Source organism: Artemia franciscana, chromosome 4, assembly GCF_032884065.1.
Source record: "Artemia franciscana chromosome 4, ASM3288406v1, whole genome shotgun sequence".
Lineage (NCBI taxonomy): Eukaryota > Metazoa > Arthropoda > Branchiopoda > Anostraca > Artemiidae > Artemia > Artemia franciscana.
This window is the reverse complement of record NC_088866.1, coordinates 33899197-33922891: the sequence shown is the minus strand read 5'-3', so window position 1 is coordinate 33922891 and position 23695 is coordinate 33899197. Positions and strand designations below refer to the sequence as shown.

Below are 23695 nucleotides of genomic sequence, written 5' to 3'. Positions count from 1 at the left end.
TACGCACCATTGTAGTTGTGTCCCTATGTCCCACCTGTGAATATAGATATATATATATATATATATATATATATATATATATATATATATATATATATATATATATATATATATATATATATATGTTTTTAACTACGTAAAACTTGCGAATATACAACATTCTTTGCTGTCCCATTGTCTGTGCATATAAATAGATTGTCAGGTTTACCGACTCTTGAACATGCAACATATAATGGTCCATGGGAAAACAATCCGTATTCAGATCTATACCTCATGATTCTAATGATTGCCCTTGAGCTTTGTTGATGGTGATTGCTAATCGACCATTCCCTGAGTCGCCATCGTCATTTATATATCCCCCTGTGCACCCCGGCGTCCCCTTTGTAGTTATGTCCCTGTGTCCCGGTCGTCATTTATATTCCCTGTGTCCCGGTCGTCATTTGTGTCCCGGTGTTCCAGTCTGTGATTTCTCTTTGAGTGTCCCGGGCGTCATTTATATTCCTTGTGTCCCGGTGTCCCGGTCGTCATTTATATCCCCCTGTGCCCCCCGGCGTCCCCTTTGTAGTTGTGTCCCTGTGTCCCGGTCGTCATTTATATTCCCTGTGTCCCGGTCGTCATTTGTATCCCGGTGTCCCGGTCTGTATATACATTCGTTTTTTAGTTTTGTTTTTCTCCTTTATTTTTTTCCTTTTTTCTTTTTTTTCTTTTTTAGTTTATTTAGATTTTTAGATTTTTTAGTTTTTTTTTATTAGTTTTTAGTTTTTTTGTAGTTTTCACCATTTTTTTAGTTTTTTTAGTTTTTTTTTTTTTTACTTATGTCCTGGTCGTCATTTATACTCCCTGTGTCCCGGTCGTCATTTGTGTCTCGGTGCTTTGTTGATTGCTAATTTATATTATATTTATATTTATATTTTTTATATTTATTAATATTTTTTTAGTTTTTCTTTTTCTCTTATTTTTCAGTTTTTTCCTTTTTTTTAGTTTTTTCTTTTTTAGTTTTTTTTTTGTTTTTTACCTTTTTTTAGTTTTTTTAGTTTTTTTAGTTTTTTAGCTTTTTTAGTTTTTTTATTAGTTTTTAGTTTTTTTTTAGTTGTTGCCTTTTTTCAGTTTTTTCAGTTTTTTTTAGTTTTTAGTTTTTTACCTTTTTTCAGTTTTTTTTAGTTTTTTAGCTTTTTTAGTTTTTTTTCTTTTTAGTTTTTTTTGTAGTTTTTACCTTTTTTAGTTTTTTTTCTTCTTTTGTATTAGTGTGAAATAATTCAGACGTCATATGCGGACAAACACGACGTCACTCGACAGACAGACAGACAGACATAACCCACAAACAACTTATTTTTATATATATTTATTCATATTTTTTTAGTTTTCTTTTTCTCTTTTATTTTTCAGTTTTTTCCTTTTTTTTAGTTTTTTTCTTTTTTAGTTTTTAGTTTTTTTTAGTTTTTTACCTTTTTTTAGTTTTTTTTTAGTTTTTTTAGTTTTTTAGCTTTTTTAGTTTTTTTATTAGTTTTTATTTTTTTTGTAGTTTTTGCCTTTTTTTATTTTTTTCAGTTTTTTTTTAGTTATTAGATTTTTACCTTTTTTAGTTTTTTTTAGTTTTTTAGCTTTTTTAGTTTTTTTTTCTTTTTAGTTTTTTTTGTAGTTTTTACCTTTTTTAGTTTTTTTCTTCTTTTGTATTAGTGTGAAATAATTCAGACGTCATATGCGGACAAACATGACGTCACCTGATCCATCCACAGATCCACACACAGACAACTTATTTTTATATATATAGATATATATATATATATATATATATATATATATATATACTAGCTGTTGGGGTGGCGCTTCGCGCCACCCCAACACCTAGTTGGTGGGGGCGCTTCGCGCCCCCCCCAAGCCCCCCCGCGCGCGTAAGTCGTTACGCGCCATAATAGTTACGCGCCATTGTAGTTGTGTCCCTATGTCCCACCTGTGAATATAGATAGATATATATATATGGTTTTAACTACGTAAAACTTGCGAATATACAACATTCTTTGCTGTCCCATTGTCTTTGCATATAAATAGATTGTCAGGTTTACCGACTCTTGAACATGTAACATATAATGGTCCATGGGAAAACAATCTGTATTCAGATCTATACCTCATGATTCTAATGATTGCCCTTGAGCTTTGTTGATGGTGATTGCTAATCGACCATTCCCTGTCCCGGTGTCCCGGTCGTCATTTACATCCCCCTGTTTCCCCCGGTGTCCCCGTTGTAGTTGTGTCCCTGTGTCCCGGTCGTCATTTATATTCCCTGTGTCCCGGGTCCCGGTCGTCATTTGTATCCCGGTGTCCCGGTCTGTATATACATTCGTTTTTTAGTTTTGTTTTTCTCCTTTATTTTTTTCCTTTTTTTTTCTTTTTTAGCTTATTTAGATTTTTAGATTTTTTAGTTTTTTTATTAGTTTTTAGTTTTTTTTTCTTTTTAGTTTTTTTGTCCCGGTCGTCATTTATATCCCCCTGTTTCCCCCGGTGTCCCCGTTGTAGTTGTGTCCCTGTGTCCCGGTCGTCATTTATATTCCCTGTGTCCCGGTCGTCATTTGTATCCCGGTGTACCGGTCTGTATATACATTCGTTTTTTAGTTTTGTTTTTCTCCTTTATTTTTTTCCTTTTTTTTTCTTTTTTTTATACTCCCTATGTCCCGGTGCTTTGTTGATTGCTAATCGAACATTCCTTTTGTCCTGGTCGCTTTCTCTTTGAGTGTCGTCATTTATTTTTTTCTTTTTTAGTTCTTTTAGTTTTTACCTTTTTTAGTTTTTTTTAGTTTTTAGTTTTTTTAGTTTTTTACCTTTTTTTAGTTTTTTTAGTTTTTTTAGTTTTTTAGCTTTTTTATTTTTTTTATTAGTTTTTAGTTTTTTTGTAGTTTTTGCCTTTTTTTTAGTTTTTTTAGTTTTTTAGCTTTTTTATTAGTTTTTAGTTTTTTTTGTAGTTTTTGCCTTTTTTTAGTTTTTTAGTTTTTTTATTAGTTTTTAGTTTTTTTTTCTTTTTAGTTTTTTTGTCCCGGTCGTCATTTATATCCCCCTGTTTCCCCCGGTGTCCCCGTTGTAGTTGTGTCCCTGTGTCCCGGTCGTCATTTATATTCCCTGTGTCCCGGTCGTCATTTGTATCCCGGTGTACCGGTCTGTATATACATTCGTTTTTTAGTTTTGTTTTTCTCCTTTATTTTTTTCCTTTTTTTTTCTTTTTTTTATACTCCCTGTGTCCCGGTGCTTTGTTGATTGCTAATCGAACATTCCTTTTGTCCTGGTCGCTTTCTCTTTGAGTGTCGTCATTTATTTTTTTCTTTTTTAGTTCTTTTAGTTTTTACCTTTTTTAGTTTTTTTTAGTTTTTAGTTTTTTTAGTTTTTTACCTTTTTTTAGTTTTTTTAGTTTTTTTAGTTTTTTAGCTTTTTTATTTTTTTTATTAGTTTTTAGTTTTTTTGTAGTTTTTGCCTTTTTTTTAGTTTTTTTAGTTTTTTAGCTTTTTTATTAGTTTTTAGTTTTTTTTGTAGTTTTTGCCTTTTTTTAGTTTTTTTTAGTTTTTTAGCTTTTTTATTTTTTTTATTAGTTTTTAGTTTTTTTTGTAGTTTTTGCCTTTTTTTCTCTTTGAGTGTCGTCATTTATTAGTTTTTGCCTTTTTTTCTCTTTGAGTGTCGTCATTTATTAGTTTTTTCCTTTTTTTTTTTAGTTTTTTATTGGTTTTTACCTTTATTTTAGCTTATTTTTCAGTTTTTTCCTTTTTTTTAGTTTTTTTTTATTTTTTATTTTTTTTAGTTTTTTACCTTTTTTTAGTTTTTTTAGTTTTTTTAGTTTTTTAGCTTTTTTACTTTTTTTATTAGTTTTTAGTTTTTTTTTGTAGTTTTTGCCTTTTTTTAGTTTTTTCAGTTTTTTTTTAGTTTTTTTTTGTAGTTTTTGCCTTTTTTTAGTTTTTTTAGTTTTTTAGCTTTTTTATTTTTTTTATTAGTTTTTAGTTTTTTTTGTAGTTTTTGCCTTTTTTAGTTTTTTCAGTTTTGACGTCACCTGATCCAGTTTTTTCAGGTGACGTCACCTGACACATCCATCCACACATCCATCCACAACTTATTTTTATATATATAGATATATATATATATATATATATATATATATATATATATATGTTTTTAACTACGTAAAACTTGCGAATATACAACATTCTTTGCTGTCCCATTGTCTGTGCATATAAATAGATTGTCAGGTTTACCGACTCTTGAACATGCAACATATAATGGTCCATGGGAAAACAATCCGTATTCAGATCTATACCTCATGATTCTAATGATTGCCCTTGAGCTTTGTTGATGGTGATTGCTAATCGACCATTCCCTGAGTCGCCATCGTCATTTATATATCCCCCTGTGCACCCCGGCGTCCCCTTTGTAGTTATGTCCCTGTGTCCCGGTCGTCATTTATATTCCCTGTGTCCCGGTCGTCATTTGTGTCCCGGTGTTCCAGTCTGTGATTTCTCTTTGAGTGTCCCGGGCGTCATTTATATTCCTTGTGTCCCGGTGTCCCGGTCGTCATTTATATCCCCCTGTGCCCCCCGGCGTCCCCATTGTAGTTGTGTCCCTGTGTCCCGGTCGTCATTTATATTCCCTGTGTCCCGGTCGTCATTTGTATCCCGGTGTCCCGGTCTGTATATACATTCGTTTTTTAGTTTTGTTTTTCTCCTTTATTTTTTTCCTTTTTTCTTTTTTTTCTTTTTTAGTTTATTTAGATTTTTAGGTTTTTTAGTTTTTTTATTAGTTTTTAGTTTTTTTGTAGTTTTTACCATTTTTTTAGTTTTTTTAGTTTTTTTTTTTACTTATGTCCTGGTCGTCATTTATACTCCCTGTGTCCCGGTCGTCATTTGTGTCTCGGTGCTTTGTTGATTGCTAATTTATATTATATTTATATTTATATTTTTATATTTATTAATATTTTTTTAGTTTTCTTTTTCTCTTATTTTTCAGTTTTTTCCTTTTTTTTAGTTTTTTCTTTTTTAGTTTTTAGTTTTTTTTTTGTTTTTTACCTTTTTTTAGTTTTTTTAGTTTTTTTAGTTTTTTAGCTTTTTTAGTGAAGGCATTCCCAAATCCTGAAGAGGTTTGTTTGCGATACGTACGCAGAAATCTTCTATAATAACTAAAGTGTAGTTATAAATTTCTGATGTAAAATCAAAAGTCATATCTGACGTCTCTAACTGTTTTCGATGGAGTATATCTTCGGACATTTTTGACTTATATTTTTCCCATAACTCTGTAGGAGCTGATGGAGAGCAAGTTGTTAAAATGATGCCAAACAATGTACGAATTTGACTTGGGGTTGACGTTTCGCACGCGTCATTGATGCAGTTATCCCAGTGTTGGTCATTCTCCAATAAATTCAGAGCTTGGCATGCACTACGGTAAGTGTCATGTATAGTACCGTTTACAGTTCTCAAATACTCAAAGGATGTCGGACCGGTTACATTCACCAAAAGCAGGCGTAGAAAGAAGCATTCATGTTGATTGGGGTGAACGGTGTAGAGTCCTCCTATCGTGGTATCTTTGAAGATGGTAGGTTGGCCGTCGACTGACTTACCCTGTTTTCGACGTTCAAATACTTTATTTTTAGTATTCCACGTGTAATACGAAGGCACTTCAGTATACAGCAGTTTTTTGCAAAAGAATCATTTTTGCAAAGCGAAAAAAAAGCTGTTAATGTTGTATCCGGTGGATTCAGGGCTCTTTGTTGCACGTTGGTTTCCGTGAAATAAACACGTTGACCATTCTGTAAATGTACCGCTAAGTGAACAACAGCTGGACTACGTTCATGTATCGGAAATGAAAGAATTCGCCAAACAGCTTCATTACTGCTTATGTATCTTCCAGCCTGATACTGTACGATTTCGTCGAAATCTTTGATTTCGGTCTGCAAGCCAAAAACTGCCATGTCACTGCCTTTGTTGACGGATTTACATATGTATTTGATTGCCTTTACGGAGTTACAGTATTCAACGTTTATGTGTGCATTAAATGTTTTTGATAATAATGGGGAATATGGAACAACCCACTGGTTATCTACTTCGATGGTGGTACCGTTACGTTTCTTTATTATTGCTGTTTTACCGCCATCTTCAGTAGATCTTCTTCTATATTGTGGGTAACCATCATTGCCAGTAATTGTGTTTGATACTAAAAGTCGAGGATATTGCTTTGTGCACCTTCCTTTTTCCATGCATGGTGAATTTTCGTTCAGTGCACCGCAAGGTCCATGTATCATATTTTTTACAATAATATCATGTAACCCCTTATCGACATTTTTATCAGGTATTTCAGCGGAAATCACATCATCAATTTCGTTCGAAGTATTTTTTTTATGTAGCCAGATTAGTATATGTGCGTGTGGCAAACCTCGTTTTTGCCATTCCACTGAGTACATCCAGCATCGCACTGACCCAAACACTTCAAGTTTTACTATGTAGTTTATCAGTGATTTCAACTTTTGCCGGAAGACACGGGCCGTAATGTCATGCCTATGAACCGCCGATTGTCCTTGAAGTAAAAGCTGCAGTATCTCGTCCCAAGATTGATTACATGTAAATGTAATAAATAAATCTGGACGACCATAGAGACGAACATGCGCAATAGCATCTTGAGCATATTTATGCATATGACGGGGACTGCCAGCATATGACGAAGGTAAAATTGTTAATCTTCCAACGTTTGTGGTATTACCGTCATTTATAACTGCATCTTGCAAATGAGTGTATTGTTCAGAGCGGAGCTTGGTCTGATTCAGGCGGATATATAGCAAACGTTCTGATTCAATTTTAGCATACATATCAACGACAAATTGGTGAAACAATTCACGGCATTTTAAAATATAATTTTCTTCATCCTGCCGAATCATTAGTCTATAGGAATAATAATGCATTGCACTGCATTTCTTATTCATTTCTTTGTTAGTGGCTGGATTCATCAATTTAATATTAAAGTGATAGCCGTCGGCTCCATCCCAAAAAATGATAGGATATTGTAGGGCATCGTAGCATCGATGAGTTTCAGCAATTCTTAACAACTGAGCGTTTCGCTTATGAAGAATAATATCTCGAGGTAAAAACTGATCACCGACCATAACGATTGCCACTTCGTCGATAGTTGGAGCATTGTATCTACGCACATGTTGGCCAGGAGGCGTTTTGTCAGCGGAAATAACAATTTTATACGTATCAATAGGCATCAAATCGATGGCTGTTTTGAACAGACGCACTAAATTATTATTTTCGTGGAAAAGATGTTGCAATTGGGAAACGATTGTCCTTTCTACGCTGGGAGAAATTTCGCAACGTGCATTCAATTCAGAATTTCTATCACTGATGAAGTACAATTGTAAAAATTTATGATTCTCGCCTGAGAATGGTAGAAGGGACCCTGCTCTATGATAAATTTGCCCTTTTACTTTGAAAGTAGACATAAATTGATCTGGATTTTCGATTTGGGCTCCAAACGACGTCATTTGGAAACATGAGTTGTATTTTCTGATTTTTGACAAAAAACGCTTAGATTCTGACGTAGTTCCAGTAAGGAAAGTCTTCAATGGCTCTGGTGGTGCAGCCAATAGAGGAAGTTTAACTTTTCCTGAGGCGCAACACATTCCCAATGTTTCACCATTGAATTTCAAGGCCTTGTAATAGGGACAAATTTTAGACATTGTCCCGATTTGAACACATCTACTCAAGCTATAATCATCGACTGGGCTGTACCTGAATGCCAGGCGATAACTTTCAGGTTGCTCTGATTCCTCGGCACGCTTTCTTTTCTTACTTTCTCTATCAGCAGCAAGCCTGATTTCTTGCTGTTCTTGTGATTCCTCGGCACGCTTTCTTTTCTTACTTTCTCTATCAGCAGCAAGCCTGATTTCTTGCTGTTCTTGTGATTCCTCGGCACGCCTTCTTTTTTCACTTTCTCTTTTAGCAGCAAGTCTGCTTTCGCGTTGCTCTGGTAGTTCCTCGGCACGCTTTCTTTTCTTTCTTTCTCTATCAGCCTCAAGCCTGTTTCCTTGCTGTTCTTTTGATTCCTCGGCACGCTTTCTGTTCTTTCTTTCTCTATCAGCCTCAAGCCTGTATCCTTGCTGTTCTTTTGATTCCTCGGCACGCTTTCTTTTCTGACTTTCTCTATCAGCAGCAAGTTTTTTGGCATAGACTCTTTGAGCATCTTCATCGGCTTTTGCCATTGTAAGTTCATCAGTCATTTTAAACTTAAACATTAATAGATTTCTACGTGAACATATATGTCTTAAATATCTTTAATGACGTCACCGTCATAGCAAAAATGACGACAACTAACTTCATGATTAAATATCTTTAATGACGTCACCGTCATAGCAAAAATGACGACAACTAACTTCATGACGTCAGTCGACACAGAAACATGACGTCACCTGACAGACAGACACACAGACAGACAACTTATTTTTATATATATAGATAGATAGATAGATGTCCCGGTCGTCATTTGTGTCCCGATGTCCCGGTCTGTAATTTCGTCAGTCGACAAACATGACGTCACTCGACATACACACACAGACAACTTATTTTTATATACAGACAACTTATATTTTATATATATATACAGACAACTTATTTTATATGTATATATATATATATATATATATATATATATATATATATATATATATATATATATATATATATATACATGAAGGGGTTCTCCCCTTCGCCAATACCTCTCTCTTTCCGCTAAAGTTTTTCTTTAGTTCTTTCAAAAGAGCTATTTATTCTAATTAAACGACTTTTGTGATTCAGGGGTCATTCTTAAAGAATTGGAACAGAATTCGAACTTTAGCATAAAGAGCGAGGCATTGACGAAGGGGCGAACAACCTCATATACGTAATAGTTTCTGTTCGTTTTAATTTTTAATGTTGCTCCTTACTTTCAGTTGAAGAAAACTTTTTTTCTTTATTTAGTTAAATTAAACATGCGAAATATTCACACATTAAACATGGATTGCGGCAATCCTAACCCCTCACTAAGCGTACTAGAATTTTATCTGTCCTAGCTTCAAATAGGCTACTAGAGAATTGGAAACTTGTATGATGCTTATTTTAACTTATGATTCGATTGCGCCTCAATTTATTTTTCCCGTGAGCTCTTTGCTGGCCCTTTGCAAAGGCCTAAAAGGAACTATAGAGAGCAAAGTGAGAGGAAGGATGTGACAAACAGCTCACGATGCAGAGATTTTGCTTCCTAGAGACCACTATTAGCGTTAAAATACATAAAATATAAATGTGTATTGAGTATAAAATATATGAATTAATGTATTATAATAATGTTTTATTATATGTTTTTAGCTCTTCCTGTCACTTCATAACGGTTCTGGGATATTTTCTGTATCTTTTGATAAGGAAGAAATTGCATCATTTGTTCATCATCAAGACCATCAAACAGTACAGGTCAGTTTATTGTTTCTATTTCTTTGTTATTTTATCACTTGAGGTAAATTTTCTTACAAAACTTTAATTAAATCCAGTTTTCCTGAAAAACTTCAGTTGTTTCAGGTCAGGTTTGAAAATTCTCCCCAAATTTTAGGTTGAGCCAATGTATATTAAAAACCCTGCATTACATCACTTTTATAAAATTGTTTTTCTTCATTTTTTGGAACAGATTTTTGATCAGTTGATACTGAACAGTAATTTATAATTACGAAAATAAGTTTTCCGGAATTCTGTAAAAGGGTCTGAATAATCTTCGAACAGTTGAAGTTGGTTCTAGGAGGATTTGGATGCGGAGAAAAAAGAAATGAGTTAATGGAGAAGTTTTGCTTTAATGTCTTTAGTGTTTCTGCTTGGGCGCAACAGCTTGGGTAGGTTACGGTGGCTAAGGGGCTTTCCAGTTTGACCAAATTGTTACATTTGATTCGGATTTACTTATTGAGTCAGGAGGGGGCACCGTGATACGTGCCACCAACCCTAGGAATGACTGGCTTCAAATGGCAATTTCTTCTTCGCTACACAGTTTTTTTTTAGCAATTTCGTCTTTAATTTGTTGGTTACTGTGGAGCCCCATTAAGGGCTCAATATTTAGTTTTATTCAGAAACGATTGTTAAATCATCGAGGCACATGAAAAAGACATCAAGTGATGTATTCCCTTTCATCCTAGCTAAATTATGTTGTCAGCTTAAAGTCCCACTTAAATAAATTTTTACATGTGCTGTAACATGCTCTAAAAAGCAGCTCTAAGTCAGCAATTAATTATTGTCAAAAGTAAGTGAATAATGTTAAAGAAGAATCATCAATCAAGATTCCTTGCGATAGGATAATGGATATCGCCATGTCCCTAATTGAAGGTTGCGGTTCGTTTCCACTTGTCACAGGGAAATGTTGGTCTTTCAAAGACTTTTCGTTTGTTGCAATTTTTTTGTCCTCTCTTTACTTTCATTCAAGCTGCTTTTTATATTTATAATAGGTAGTAACGGAAGTAACTACAAATAAATAGGTGAATTGTATAGCATTAACATTAAAAGTTAATAAAGCCAATCGACTGTTTAAGCGATTTGAGCCAAATTTTTTAATCATGTCTTTGATCAGAAAAATGTGAACAGATTGAACATAATCAATTTAAGGAGATAATATTTTACTCAAACTTATTATCAATCTTGATTGATAATATTTTACAAAAATAGAAAATATATATTTATTAATGTTTCTCCGAAAAAAATACAAAAAAAAGACTTCTTTCCTGAATTTCAAAAAGTACTTTATATTTTCAAAAAAGAAATGATCGCATTTTTGTTTGTTTTTTTGTTTGTTTTGTTGTTGTTCATTGAGCAAAATAAAAAAAATTGACGTCATTCTGAGGCGCTTCTGGTTCTTTTTAAAAACTTGAAATTTTTTTCCTTGATAATATTTTCAATTTAGTCTAATGAAGATAATAATTACCATCCTAAATTAGTGTCCCTAATTGAAGGTTGTTCGATTCCGCGTCTCGCGGGGAAATGTTGGTCTTTCAAAATCTTTTTGTTTATTACATATTTTTTCCGTTTTATGTCTTCTCTTTGCTTTGATTTGTAGAAACTTCTTGTTTATTTAATCATAGGCAGTAACGAAATATAAGCAGTAACGGAAGTAAAGAAAAAATAAATTGGTGAACTGTATAGCCTTGAGATTAAATTTATTTTATTTTATCGAATTCATTTTATTGTTTTATTACATAAAACAATAAAAGTATTAAAAAGATAATAAGGCTTTAGGAACTGATAGTGTGATAAATGAATTTCTTAAATATGGTGGCTCTGAGGTTAGAAGTAAGCTACTGAAGATTATGAATATGAATTTTAAAAAGGGGAAGTACCTAATGATTTTAGGAAAACCTTAATTAAACCACTGTATAAGAAAGGTGACAAGAGTGAGTGTCGTAATAATCGAGGCATTAGTCTATTCTCTGTAGGTAGCAAATCACTTAGTAATATGATACGTTTTAGATTCAGAGATGCTGTAGACAAAGTTTCTAGAGAAGAACAGCGTGGTTATAGAAAAGTTAGTGGATGTGTTGACCAAAATTTCCCTCTTAGGTTAATAATTGAGAAGTGCCTTCGTTGTCAAACACCTTTGGTGCTCAGTTTTACAAATTATGAGCAATCGTTCGATTCTGTTGATAGAAGAGCTTTAGCAAAGGTCTTATCCTTATATGGTACTAGCTGTTGGTGTGGCGCTTCGTGCCACACCTAGTCTGTGGGGGCGCTTGGCGCCCCCGACCACCACCCCCTGCGCGCGTAAGTCGTTACGTGCCATATTAGTTACGCGCCATTGTAGTTGTGCCCCTGTGTCCCTGTGAATATAGATAGATATATGTATATATATATATTATATGTTTTTAACTACGTAAAACTTGTGAATATACAACATTCTTCGCTGTCCCATTGTCTGCGCAAATAAGTAAAATGTCAGGTTTACCGACTCTTGAACATGCAACATATAATTGTCCATGTGAAAAACAATCCGTATTCAGATCTATACCGCATTTTTCTAATGATTGCCCTTGAGCTTTGCTGATGGTGATTACTAATCGAATATTCCCTGTGTCCCCGTCGTCATTTATATATCCCCCCTGTGCCCCCCCGGCGTCCCAGCTGTAGTTGTGTCCCTGTGTCCCGGTCGTCATTTATATTCCTTGCGTCCCGGTGTCCCGGTCGTCATTTATGTCCCGGTGTCCCGGTCTGTAATTTCTCTTTGAGTGTCCTGGTGTATTGATCTTGATTTTTGATTTGGGCACCAAACGACATCATTTGGAAACATGAGTTATTTTCTGATATTTAATAAAAAACGCTTAGATTCTGACGTAGTTCCAGTAAGCAAAGTCTTCACTGGCTCTAGTGGTGCATCCAGTTGAAGAAGTTTAACTTTTCCTGAGGCGCAACACATCTACTCAAGCTATAATCATCGACTGGGCTGTACCTGATTCCTCGGCACGCTTTCTTTTGGCATTATCTCTTTGAGCCGCAAGCTCGTTTTCACGTTGTTCTTGTGAGTCCTCGGCACGCCTTCTTTTTTCACTTTCTCTTTTAGCAGCAAGTCTGGTTTCGCGTTGCTCTGGTAGTTCCTCGTCACGCCTTCGTTGACGGAAATTGCACATTCCTAATCTGGCATTATCTCTTGAAGCCGCAAGCCTGTTTTCACGTTGCTCTTGTGATTCCTCGGCACGCTTTCTGTTCTTACTTTCTCTAGCAGCCGCAAGCCTGTTTTCTTGCTGTTCTTGTGATTCCTCGGTACGCTTTCTTTTCTTACTTTCCCTATCAGCAGCAAGTTTTTTGGCATAGACTCTTTGAGCAGCTTCCTTGGCTGTTGCCATTGTAGGTTCTTCAGTCATTTTACAATTAAACATTTTTCCGTCCACGATCTTCTTATAATTAAAAATTTGTCTTTGAACGAATTTCTTAAATACCTTTAATGACGTCATCGTCATAACAAACATAACGACAACTAACTTCATGACGACATGATGACATGACGTCATTCGACAGACATAACACACATACAACTTATTTTTATATATATAGATATAGACTAAGCGCCACCCCAACACCTAGTTGGTGGGGGCGATTCGCCCCCCCCAAGCCCCCCGTGCGCGTCGTTACGCGCCATTGTAGTTGTGTCCCTGTGTCCCACCTGTTAATATAGATATATATATATATATACTAGCTGTTGGGGTGGCGCTTCGCGCCACCCCAACACCTAGTTGGTGGGGGCGCTTCGCGCCCCCCCCAAGCCCCCCCGCGCGCGTAAGTCGTTACGCGCCATAATAGTTACGCGCCATTGTAGTTGTGTCCCTATGTCCCACCTGTGAATATAGATAGATATATATATATGGTTTTAACTACGTAAAACTTGCGAATATACAACATTCTTTGCTGTCCCATTGTCTTTGCATATAAATAGATTGTCAGGTTTACCGACTCTTGAACATGCAACATATAATGGTCCATGGGAAAACAATCTGTATTCAGATCTATACCTCATGATTCTAATGATTGCCCTTGAGCTTTGTTGATGGTGATTGCTAATCGACCATTCCCTGTCCCGGTGTCCCGGTCGTCATTTACATCCCCCTGTTTCCCCCGGTGTCCCCGTTGTAGTTGTGTCCCTGTGTCCCGGTCGTCATTTATATTCCCTGTGTCCCGGGTCCCGGTCGTCATTTGTATCCCGGTGTCCCGGTCTGTATATACATTCGTTTTTTAGTTTTGTTTTTCTCCTTTATTTTTTTCCTTTTTTTTTCTTTTTTAGCTTATTTAGATTTTTAGATTTTTTAGTTTTTTTATTAGTTTTTAGTTTTTTTTTCTTTTTAGTTTTTTTGTCCCGGTCGTCATTTATATCCCCCTGTTTCCCCCGGTGTCCCCGTTGTAGTTGTGTCCCTGTGTCCCGGTCGTCATTTATATTCCCTGTGTCCCGGTCGTCATTTGTATCCCGGTGTACCGGAGTTGTGTCCCTGTGTCCCGGTCGTCATTTATATTCCCTGTGTCCCGGGTCCCGGTCGTCATTTGTATCCCGGTTAGCGCCACCCCAACACCTAGTTGGTGGGGGCGCTTCGCGCCCCCCCCAAGCCCCCCCGCGCGCGTAAGTCGTTACGCGCCATAATAGTTACGCGCCATTGTAGTTGTGTCCCTATGTCCCACCTGTGAATATAGATAGATATATATATATGGTTTTAACTACGTAAAACTTGCGAATATACAACATTCTTTGCTGTCCCATTGTCTTTGCATATAAATAGATTGTCAGGTTTACCGACTCTTGAACATGCAACATATAATGGTCCATGGGAAAACAATCTGTATTCAGATCTATACCTCATGATTCTAATGATTGCCCTTGAGCTTTGTTGATGGTGATTGCTAATCGACCATTCCCTGTCCCGGTGTCCCGGTCGTCATTTACATCCCCCTGTTTCCCCCGGTGTCCCCGTTGTAGTTGTGTCCCTGTGTCCCGGTCGTCATTTATATTCCCTGTGTCCCGGGTCCCGGTCGTCATTTGTATCCCGGTGTCCCGGTCTGTATATACATTCGTTTTTTAGTTTTGTTTTTCTCCTTTATTTTTTTCCTTTTTTTTTCTTTTTTAGCTTATTTAGATTTTTAGATTTTTTAGTTTTTTTATTAGTTTTTAGTTTTTTTTTCTTTTTAATTTTTTTGTCCCGGTCGTCATTTATATCCCCCTGTTTCCCCCGGTGTCCCCGTTGTAGTTGTGTCCCTGTGTCCCGGTCGTCATTTATATTCCCTGTGTCCCGGTCGTCATTTGTATCCCGGTGTACCGGAGTTGTGTCCCTGTGTCCCGGTCGTCATTTATATTCCCTGTGTCCCGGGTCCCGGTCGTCATTTGTATCCCGGTGTCCCGGTCTGTATATACATTCGTTTTTTAGTTTTGTTTTTCTCCTTTATTTTTTTCCTTTTTTTTTCTTTTTTAGCTTATTTAGATTTTTAGATTTTTTAGTTTTTTTATTAGTTTTTAGTTTTTTTTTCTTTTTAGTTTTTTTGTCCCGGTCGTCATTTATATCCCCCTGTTTCCCCCGGGTCGTCATTTATACTCCCTGTGTCCCGGTGCTTTGTTGATTGCTAATCGAACATTCCTTTTGTCCTGGTCGCTTTCTCTTTGAGTGTCGTCATTTATTTTTTTCTTTTTTAGTTCTTTTAGTTTTTACCTTTTTTAGTTTTTTTTAGTTTTTAGTTTTTTTAGTTTTTTACCTTTTTTTAGTTTTTTTAGTTTTTTTTAGTTTTTTAGCTTTTTTATTTTTTTTATTAGTTTTTAGTTTTTTTGTAGTTTTTGCCTTTTTTTTAGTTTTTTTAGTTTTTTAGCTTTTTTATTAGTTTTTAGTTTTTTTTGTAGTTTTTGCCTTTTTTTAGTTTTTTTAGTTTTTTAGCTTTTTTATTTTTTTTATTAGTTTTTAGTTTTTTTTGTAGTTTTTGCCTTTTTTTTCTCTTTGAGTGTCGTCATTTATTAGTTTTTTCCTTTTTTTTTTTAGTTTTTTATTGGTTTTTACCTTTATTTTAGCTTATTTTTCAGTTTTTTCCTTTTTTTTAGTTTTTTTTATTTTTTATTTTTTTTAGTTTTTTACCTTTTTTTAGTTTTTTTAGTTTTTTAGCTTTTTTACTTTTTTTATTAGTTTTTAGTTTTTTTTGTAGTTTTTGCCTTTTTTTAGTTTTTTCAGTTTTTTTTTTAGTTTTTTATTGGTTTTTACCTTTATAGTTTTTTTAGTTTTTTAGCTTTTTTATTTTTTTTATTAGTTTTTAGTTTTTTTTGTAGTTTTTGCCTTTTTTTAGTTTTTTCAGTTTTGACGTCACCTAATCCAGTTTTTTCAGGTGACGTCACCTGACACATCCATCCATCCATCCATCCACAGACAACTTATTTTTATATATATAGATATATACTAGCTGTTGGGGTGGCGCTTCGCGCCACCCCAACACCTAGTTGGTGGGGGCGCTTCGCGCCCCCCCCCAAGCCCCCCCGCGCGCGTAAGTCGTTACGCGCCATAATAGTTACGCGCCATTGTAGTTGTGTCCCTATGTCCCACCTGTGAATATAGATATATATATATATATATATATATATATATATATATATATATATATATATATATATATATATATATATATATATATATGGTTTTAACTACGTAAAACTTGCGAATATACAACATTCTTTGCTGTCCCATTGTCTTTGCATATAAATAGATTGTCAGGTTTACCGACTCTTGAACATGCAACATATAATGGTCCATGGGAAAACAATCTGTATTCAGATCTATACCTCATGATTCTAATGATTGCCCTTGAGCTTTGTTGATGGTGATTGCTAATCGACCATTCCCTGTCCCGGTGTCCCGGTCGTCATTTATATCCCCCTGTTTCCCCCGGTGTCCCCGTTGTAGTTGTGTCCCTGTGTCCCGGTCGTCATTTATATTCCCTGTGTCCCGGTCGTTATTTGTATCCCGGTGTCCCGGTCTGTATATACATTCGTTGTTTAGTTTTGTTTTTCTCCTTTATTTTTTTCCTTTTTTTTTCTTTTTTAGCTTATTTAGATTTTTAGATTTTTTAGTTTTTTTATTAGTTTTTAGTTTTTTTTTCTTTTTAGTTTTTTTGTAGTTTTTACCTTCTTTTTAGTTTTGTTAGTTTTTTTTTTTACTTATGTCCTGGTCGTCATTTATACTCCCTGTGTCCCGGTGCTTTGTTGATTGCTAATCGAACATTCCTTTTGTCCTGGTCGCTTTCTCTTTGAGTGTCGTCATTTATTTTTTTCTTTTTTAGTTCTTTTAGTTTTTACCTTTTTTAGTTTTTTTTTAGTTTTTTAGATGAAATTTTTTTTTAGTTTTTTCCTTTTTTTCTTTTTAGTTTTTTATTGGTTTTTACCTTTATTTTAGCTTATTTTTCAGTTTTTTCCCTTTTTTTTAGTTTTTTTTATTTTTTATTTTTTTTAGTTTTTTACCTTTTTTTAGTTTTTTTATTTTTTTTAGTTTTTTAGCTTTTTTACTTTTTTTATTAGTTTTTAGTTTTTTTTGTAGTTTTTGCCTTTTTTTAGTTTTTTCATTTTTTTTTTTAGTTTTTTATTGGTTTTTACCTTTATTTTAGCTTATTTTTCAGTTTTTTCCTTTTTTTTAGTTTTTTTTAGTTTTTAGTTTTTTTAGTTTTTTTAGTTTTTTACCTTTTTTTAGTTTTTTAGCTTTTTTATTAGTTTTTAGTTTTTTTTGTAGTTTTTGCCTTTTTTTAGTTTTTTTAGTTTTTTAGCTTTTTTATTAGTTTTTAGTTTTTTTTGTAGTTTTTGCCTTTTTTTAGTTTTTTTCTTTTTAGTTTTTTTGTAGTTTTTACCTTCTTTTTAGTTTTGTTAGTTTTTTTTTTTACTTATGTCCTGGTCGTCATTTATACTCCCTGTGTCCCGGTGCTTTGTTGATTGCTAATCGAACATTCCTTTTGTCCTGGTCGCTTTCTCTTTGAGTGTCGTCATTTATTTTTTTCTTTTTTAGTTCTTTTAGTTTTTACCTTTTTTAGTTTTTTTTAGTTTTTTAGATGAAAATTTTTTTTAGTTTTTTTTCTTTTTTTCTTTTTAGTTTTTTATTGGTTTTTACCTTTATTTTAGCTTATTTTTCAGTTTTTTCCTTTTTTTTAGTTTTTTTTTATTTTTTATTTTTTTTAGTTTTTTACCTTTTTTTAGTTTTTTTTTAGTTTTTTTAGTTTTTTAGCTTTTTTACTGTTTTTATTAGTTTTTAGTTTTTTTTGTAGTTTTTGCATTTTTTTAGTTTTTTCAGTTTTTTTTAGTTTCATATTGGTTTTTACCTTTATTTTAGCTTATTTTTCAGTTTTTTCCTTTTTTTTAGTTTTTTTTAGTTTTTAGTTTTTTTTAGTTTTTTACCGTTTTTTAGTTTTTTTACTTTTTTTTTTGTAGTTTTTGCCTTTTTTTAGTTTTTTTAGTTTTTTACCATTTTTTATTAGTTTTTAGTTTTTTTTGTAATTTTTGCCTTTTTTTAGTTTTTTTAGTTTTTTAGCTTTTTTATTTTTTATTAGTTTTTAGTTTTTTTTGTAGTTTTTGCCTTTTTTTAGTTTTTTCAGTTTATATCTATATATATAAAAATAAGTTGTCTGTGGATGGATGGATGGATGGATGTGTCAGGTGACGTCACCTGAAAAAACTGGATCAGGTGACGTCAAAACTGAAAAAACTAAAAAAAAGGCAAAAACTACAAAAAAAACTAAAAACTAATAAAAAAAATAAAAAAGCTAAAAAACTAAAAAAACTATAAAGGTAAAAACCAATAAAAAACTAAAAAAAAAACTGAAAAAACTAAAAAAAGGCAAAAACTACAAAAAAAACTAAAAACTAATAAAAAAAGTAAAAAAGCTAAAAAACTAAAAAAACTAAAAAAAGGTAAAAAACTAAAAAAAATAAAAAATAAAAAAAACTAAAAAAAAGGAAAAAACTGAAAAATAAGCTAAAATAAAGGTAAAAACCAATAAAAAACTAAAAAAAAAAGGAAAAAACTAATAAATGACGACACTCAAAGAGAAAAAAAAGGCAAAAACTACAAAAAAAAACTAAAAACTAATAAAAAAATATCTATATATATAAAAATAAGTTGTCTGTGGATGGATGGATGGATGTGTCAGGTGACGTCACCTGAAAAAACTGGATCAGGTGACGTCAAAACTGAAAAAACTAAAAAAAAGGCAAAAACTACAAAAAAAAACTAAAAACTAATAAAAAAAATAAAAAAGCTAAAAAACTAAAAAAACTATAAAGGTAAAAACCAATAAAAAACTAAAAAAAAAACTGAAAAAACTAAAAAAAGGCAAAAACTACAAAAAAAACTAAAAACTAATAAAAAAAGTAAAAAAGCTAAAAAACTAAAAAAACTAAAAAAAGGTAAAAAACTAAAAAAAATAAAAAATAAAAAAAACTAAAAAAAAGGAAAAAACTGAAAAATAAGCTAAAATAAAGGTAAAAACCAATAAAAAACTAAAAAAAAAGGAAAAAACTAATAAATGACGACACTCAAAGAGAAAAAAAAGGCAAAAACTACAAAAAAAAACTAAAAACTAATAAAAAATATCTATATATATAAAAATAAGTTGTCTGTGGATGGATGGATGGATGTGTCAGGTGACGTCACCTGAAAAAACTGGATCAGGTGACGTCAAAACTGAAAAAACTAAAAAAAGGCAAAAACTACAAAAAAAACTAAAAACTAATAAAAAAAATAAAAAAGCTAAAAAACTAAAAAAACTATAAAGGTAAAAACCAATAAAAAACTAAAAAAAAAAACTGAAAAAACTAAAAAAAGGCAAAAACTACAAAAAAAACTAAAAACTAATAAAAAAAGTAAAAAAGCTAAAAAACTAAAAAAACTAAAAAAAGGTAAAAAACTAAAAAAAATAAAAAATAAAAAAAACTAAAAAAAAGGAAAAAACTGAAAAATAAGCTAAAATAAAGGTAAAAACCAATAAAAAACTAAAAAAAAAGGAAAAAACTAATAAATGACGACACTCAAAGAGAAAAAAAAGGCAAAAAGTACAAAAAAAAACTAAAAACTAATAAAAAAAATAAAAAAGCTAAAAAACTAAAAAAACTAAAAAAAGGCAAAAACTACAAAAAAAACTAAAAACTAATAAAAAAGCTAAAAAACTAAAAAAACTAAAAAAAAGGCAAAAACTACAAAAAAACTAAAAACTAATAAAAAAAATAAAAAAGCTAAAAAACTAAAAAAAACTAAAAAAACTAAAAAAAGGTAAAAAACTAAAAAAAACTAAAAACTAAAAAAACTAAAAAAGGTAAAAACTAAAAGAACTAAAAAAGAAAAAAATAAATGACGACACTCAAAGAGAAAGCGACCAGGACAAAAGGAATGTTCGATTAGCAATCAACAAAGCACCGGACACAGGGAGTATAAATGACGACCCGGGGGAAACAGGGGGATATAAATGACGACCGGGACAAAAAAACTAAAAGAAAAAAAAACTAATAAAAAAACTAAAAAATCTAAAAATCTAAATAAGCTAAAAAAGAAAAAAAAGGAAAAAAATAAAGGAGAAAAACAAAACTAAAAAACGAATGTATATACAGACCGGGACACCGGGATACAAATGACGACCGGGACCCGGGACACAGGGAATATAAATGACGACCGGGACACAGGGACACAACTCCGGTACACCGGGATACAAATGACGACCGGGACACAGGGAATATAAATGACGACCGGGACACAGGGACACAACTACAACGGGGACACCGGGGGAAACAGGGGGATATAAATGACGACCGGGACAAAAAAACTAAAAAGAAAAAAAAACTAAAAACTAATAAAAAAACTAAAAAATCTAAAAATCTAAATAAGCTAAAAAAGAAAAAAAAAGGAAAAAAATAAAGGAGAAAAACAAAACTAAAAAACGAATGTATATACAGACCGGGACACCGGGATACAAATGACGACCGGGACCCGGGACACAGGGAATATAAATGACGACCGGGACACAGGGACACAACTACAACGGGGACACCGGGGGAAACAGGGGATGTAAATGACGACCGGGACACCGGGACAAGGAATGGTCGATTAGCAATCACCATCAACAAAGCTCAAGGGCAATCATTAGAATCATGAGGTATAGATCTGAATACAGATTGTTTTCCCATGGACCATTATATGTTGCATATTCAAGAGTCGGTAAACCTGACAATCTATTTATATGCAAAGACAATGGGACAGCAAAGAATGTTGTATATTCGCAAGTTTTACGTAGTTAAAACCATATATATATATCTATCTATATTCACAGGTGGGACATAGGGACACAACTACAATGGCGCGTAACTATTATGGCGCGTAACGACTTACGCGCGCGGGGGGGCTTGGGGGGGGCGCGAAGCGCCCCCACCAACTAGGTGTTGGGGTGGCGCGAAGCGCCACCCCAACAGCTAGTCTATATATATAAAAATAAGTTGTCTGTGGATGGATGTGTGGATGGATGTGTGGATGGATGTGTCAGGTGACGTCACCTGAAAAAACTGGATCAGGTGACGTCAAAACTGAAAAAACTAAAAAAGGCAAAAACTACAAAAAAACTAAAAACTAATAAAAAAAATAAAAAAGCTAAAAAACTAAAAAAACTAAAAAAAAGGCAAAAACTACAAAAAAAAAACTAAAAAACTAAAAAAAAAAACTGAAAAAACTAAAAAAAGGCAAAAACTACAAAAAAAAACTAAAAACTAATAAAAAAAGTAAAAAAGCTAAAAAACTAAAAAAACTAAAAAAACTAAAAAAGGTAAAAAACTAAAAAAAATAAAAAATAAAAAAAAAACTAAAAAAAAGGAAAAAACTGAAAAATAAGCTAAAATAAAGGTAAAAACCAATAAAAAACTAAAAAGAAAAAAAGGAAAAAACTAAAAAAAATTTTCATCTAAAAAACTAAAAAAAACTAAAAAAGGTAAAAACTAAAAGAACTAAAAAAGAAAAAAATAAATGACGAAACTCAAAGAGAAAGCGACCAGGACAAAAGGAATGTTCGATTAGCAATCAACAAAGCACCGGGACACAGGGAGTATAAAAAAAAGAAAAAAAAAGGAAAAAAATAAAGGAGAAAAACAAAACTAAAAAACGAATGTATATACAGACCGGGACACCGGGATACAAATGACGACCGGGACCCGGGACACAGGGAATATAAATGACGACCGGGACACAGGGACACAACTACAACGGGGACACCGGGGGAAACAGGGGGATGTAAATGACGACCGGGACACCGGGACAGGGAATGGTCGATTAGCAATCACCATCAACAAAGCTCAAGGGCAATCATTAGAATCATGAGGTATAGATCTGAATACAGATTGTTTTCCCATGGACCATTATATGTTGCATGTTCAAGAGTCGGTAAACCTGACAATCTATTTATATGCAAAGACAATGGGACAGCAAAGAATGTTGTATATTCGCAAGTTTTACGTAGTTAAAACCATATATATATATCTATCTATATTCACAGGTGGGACATAGGGACACAACTACAATGGCGCGTAACTATTATGGCGCGTAACGACTTACGCGCGCGGGGGGGCTTGGGGGGGGCGCGAAGCGCCCCCACCAACTAGGTGTTGGGGTGGCGCGAAGCGCCACCCCAACAGCTAGTATATATATATATATATATATATATATATATATATAAAGAACCAGAGTTTGTATTTCCAGCAGTAATTGGATGTCCAGTAGATTACCGCAAAGTGGCTTTAACTCACATCCTTCGAATTCGAAAGAGAGTATCAAAGCCAATGTACTACGGTAACTGCTACTACATTTTGTATTATTGAATACTTGATTAATTTAAAGTGATTGGGGTATCTGTTTTAAGGTTTTCGAATTACTTTAATCTATTGTCAAAATATATTGAAATATTTGTGCAATTCCCAGTTTTTTTTAGTTTTTTTTTTTAGTTTTTAGCTTTTTTAGTTTTTTTTTAGTTTTTTATCTTTTTTATTTTTTTACGTTTTTTCTTTTTAGGTTTTTTCTTTTTTTAATTTTTTAATTTTTAATTTTTTTTTTTTAGTTTTTTCTCTTAGTTTTTTTTAGTTTTTTACCATTTTTCTTTTTCGAATTACTTTTATCTATTGTCAAAATATTTCGAAATATTTATGCAATTTCCAGTTTTTACATTCTAGTTTGTTTTCTTATATATATATAGAAGATATAATCTAGCGTAACGGACAGACAACTTATTTTTATCGCGCCACCCCAACACCTAGTTGGTGGGGCGCTTCGCGCCCCCCCCAAGCCCCCCCGCGCGCGTAAGTCGTTACGCGCCATAATAGTTACGCGCCATTGTAGTTGTGTCCCTATGTCCCACCTGTGAATATAGATATATATATATATATGGTTTTAACTACGTAAAACTTGCGAATATACAACATTCTTTGCTGTCCCATTGTCTTTGCATATAAATAGATTGTCAGGTTATCCCCCTGTTTCCCCCGGTGTCCCCGTTGTAGTTGTGTCCCGGTCGTCATTTATATTCCCTGTGTCCCGGGTCCCGGTCATCATTTGTATCCCGGTGTCCCGGTCTGTATATACATTCGTTTTTTAGTTTTGTTTTTCTCCTTTATTTTTTTCCTTTTTTTTTTCTTTTTTAGCTTATTTAGATTTTTAGATTTTTTAGTTTTTTTTATTAGTTTTTAGTTTTTATTTCTTTTTAGTTTTTTTGTCCCGGTCGTCATTTATATCCCCCTGTTTCCCCCGGTGTCCCCGTTGTAGTTGTGTCCCTGTGTCCCGGTCGTTATTTATATTCCCTGTGTCCCGGTCGTCATTTGTATCCCGGTGTACCGGTCTGTATATACATTCGTTTTTTAGTTTTGTTTTTCTCCTTTATTTTTTTCCTTTTTTTTTCTTTTTTAGTTTATTTAGATTTTTAGATTTTTTAGTTTTTTATTAGTTTTTAGTTTTTTTTTCTTTTTAGTTTTTTTGTAGTTTTTACCTTCTTTTTAGTTTTGTTAATTTTTTTTTTTACTTGTGTCCTGGTCGTCATTTATACTCCCTGTGTCCCGGTGCTTTGTTGATTGCTAATCGAACATTCCTTTTGTCCTGGTCGCTTTCTCTTTGAGTGTCGTCATTTATTTTTTTCTTTTTTAGTTCTTTTAGTTTTTACCTTTTTTAGTTTTTTTT

General features: G+C 33.0%; 1 protein-coding gene across 1 annotated transcript in view; it reads left to right on the top strand.

Annotated features, from left to right (window-relative positions):
* The window catches only part of LOC136026337 (nuclear pore membrane glycoprotein 210-like), a gene marked incomplete in the record, with an annotated part of 122795 nt that overhangs the window by 61052 nt on the left and 38048 nt on the right, over window positions 1-23695 (top strand). Inside the window, 1 exon segment of the mRNA XM_065702771.1 lies at window positions 9357-9458. Coding sequence (XP_065558843.1) covers window positions 9357-9458 — 102 coding nt within the window.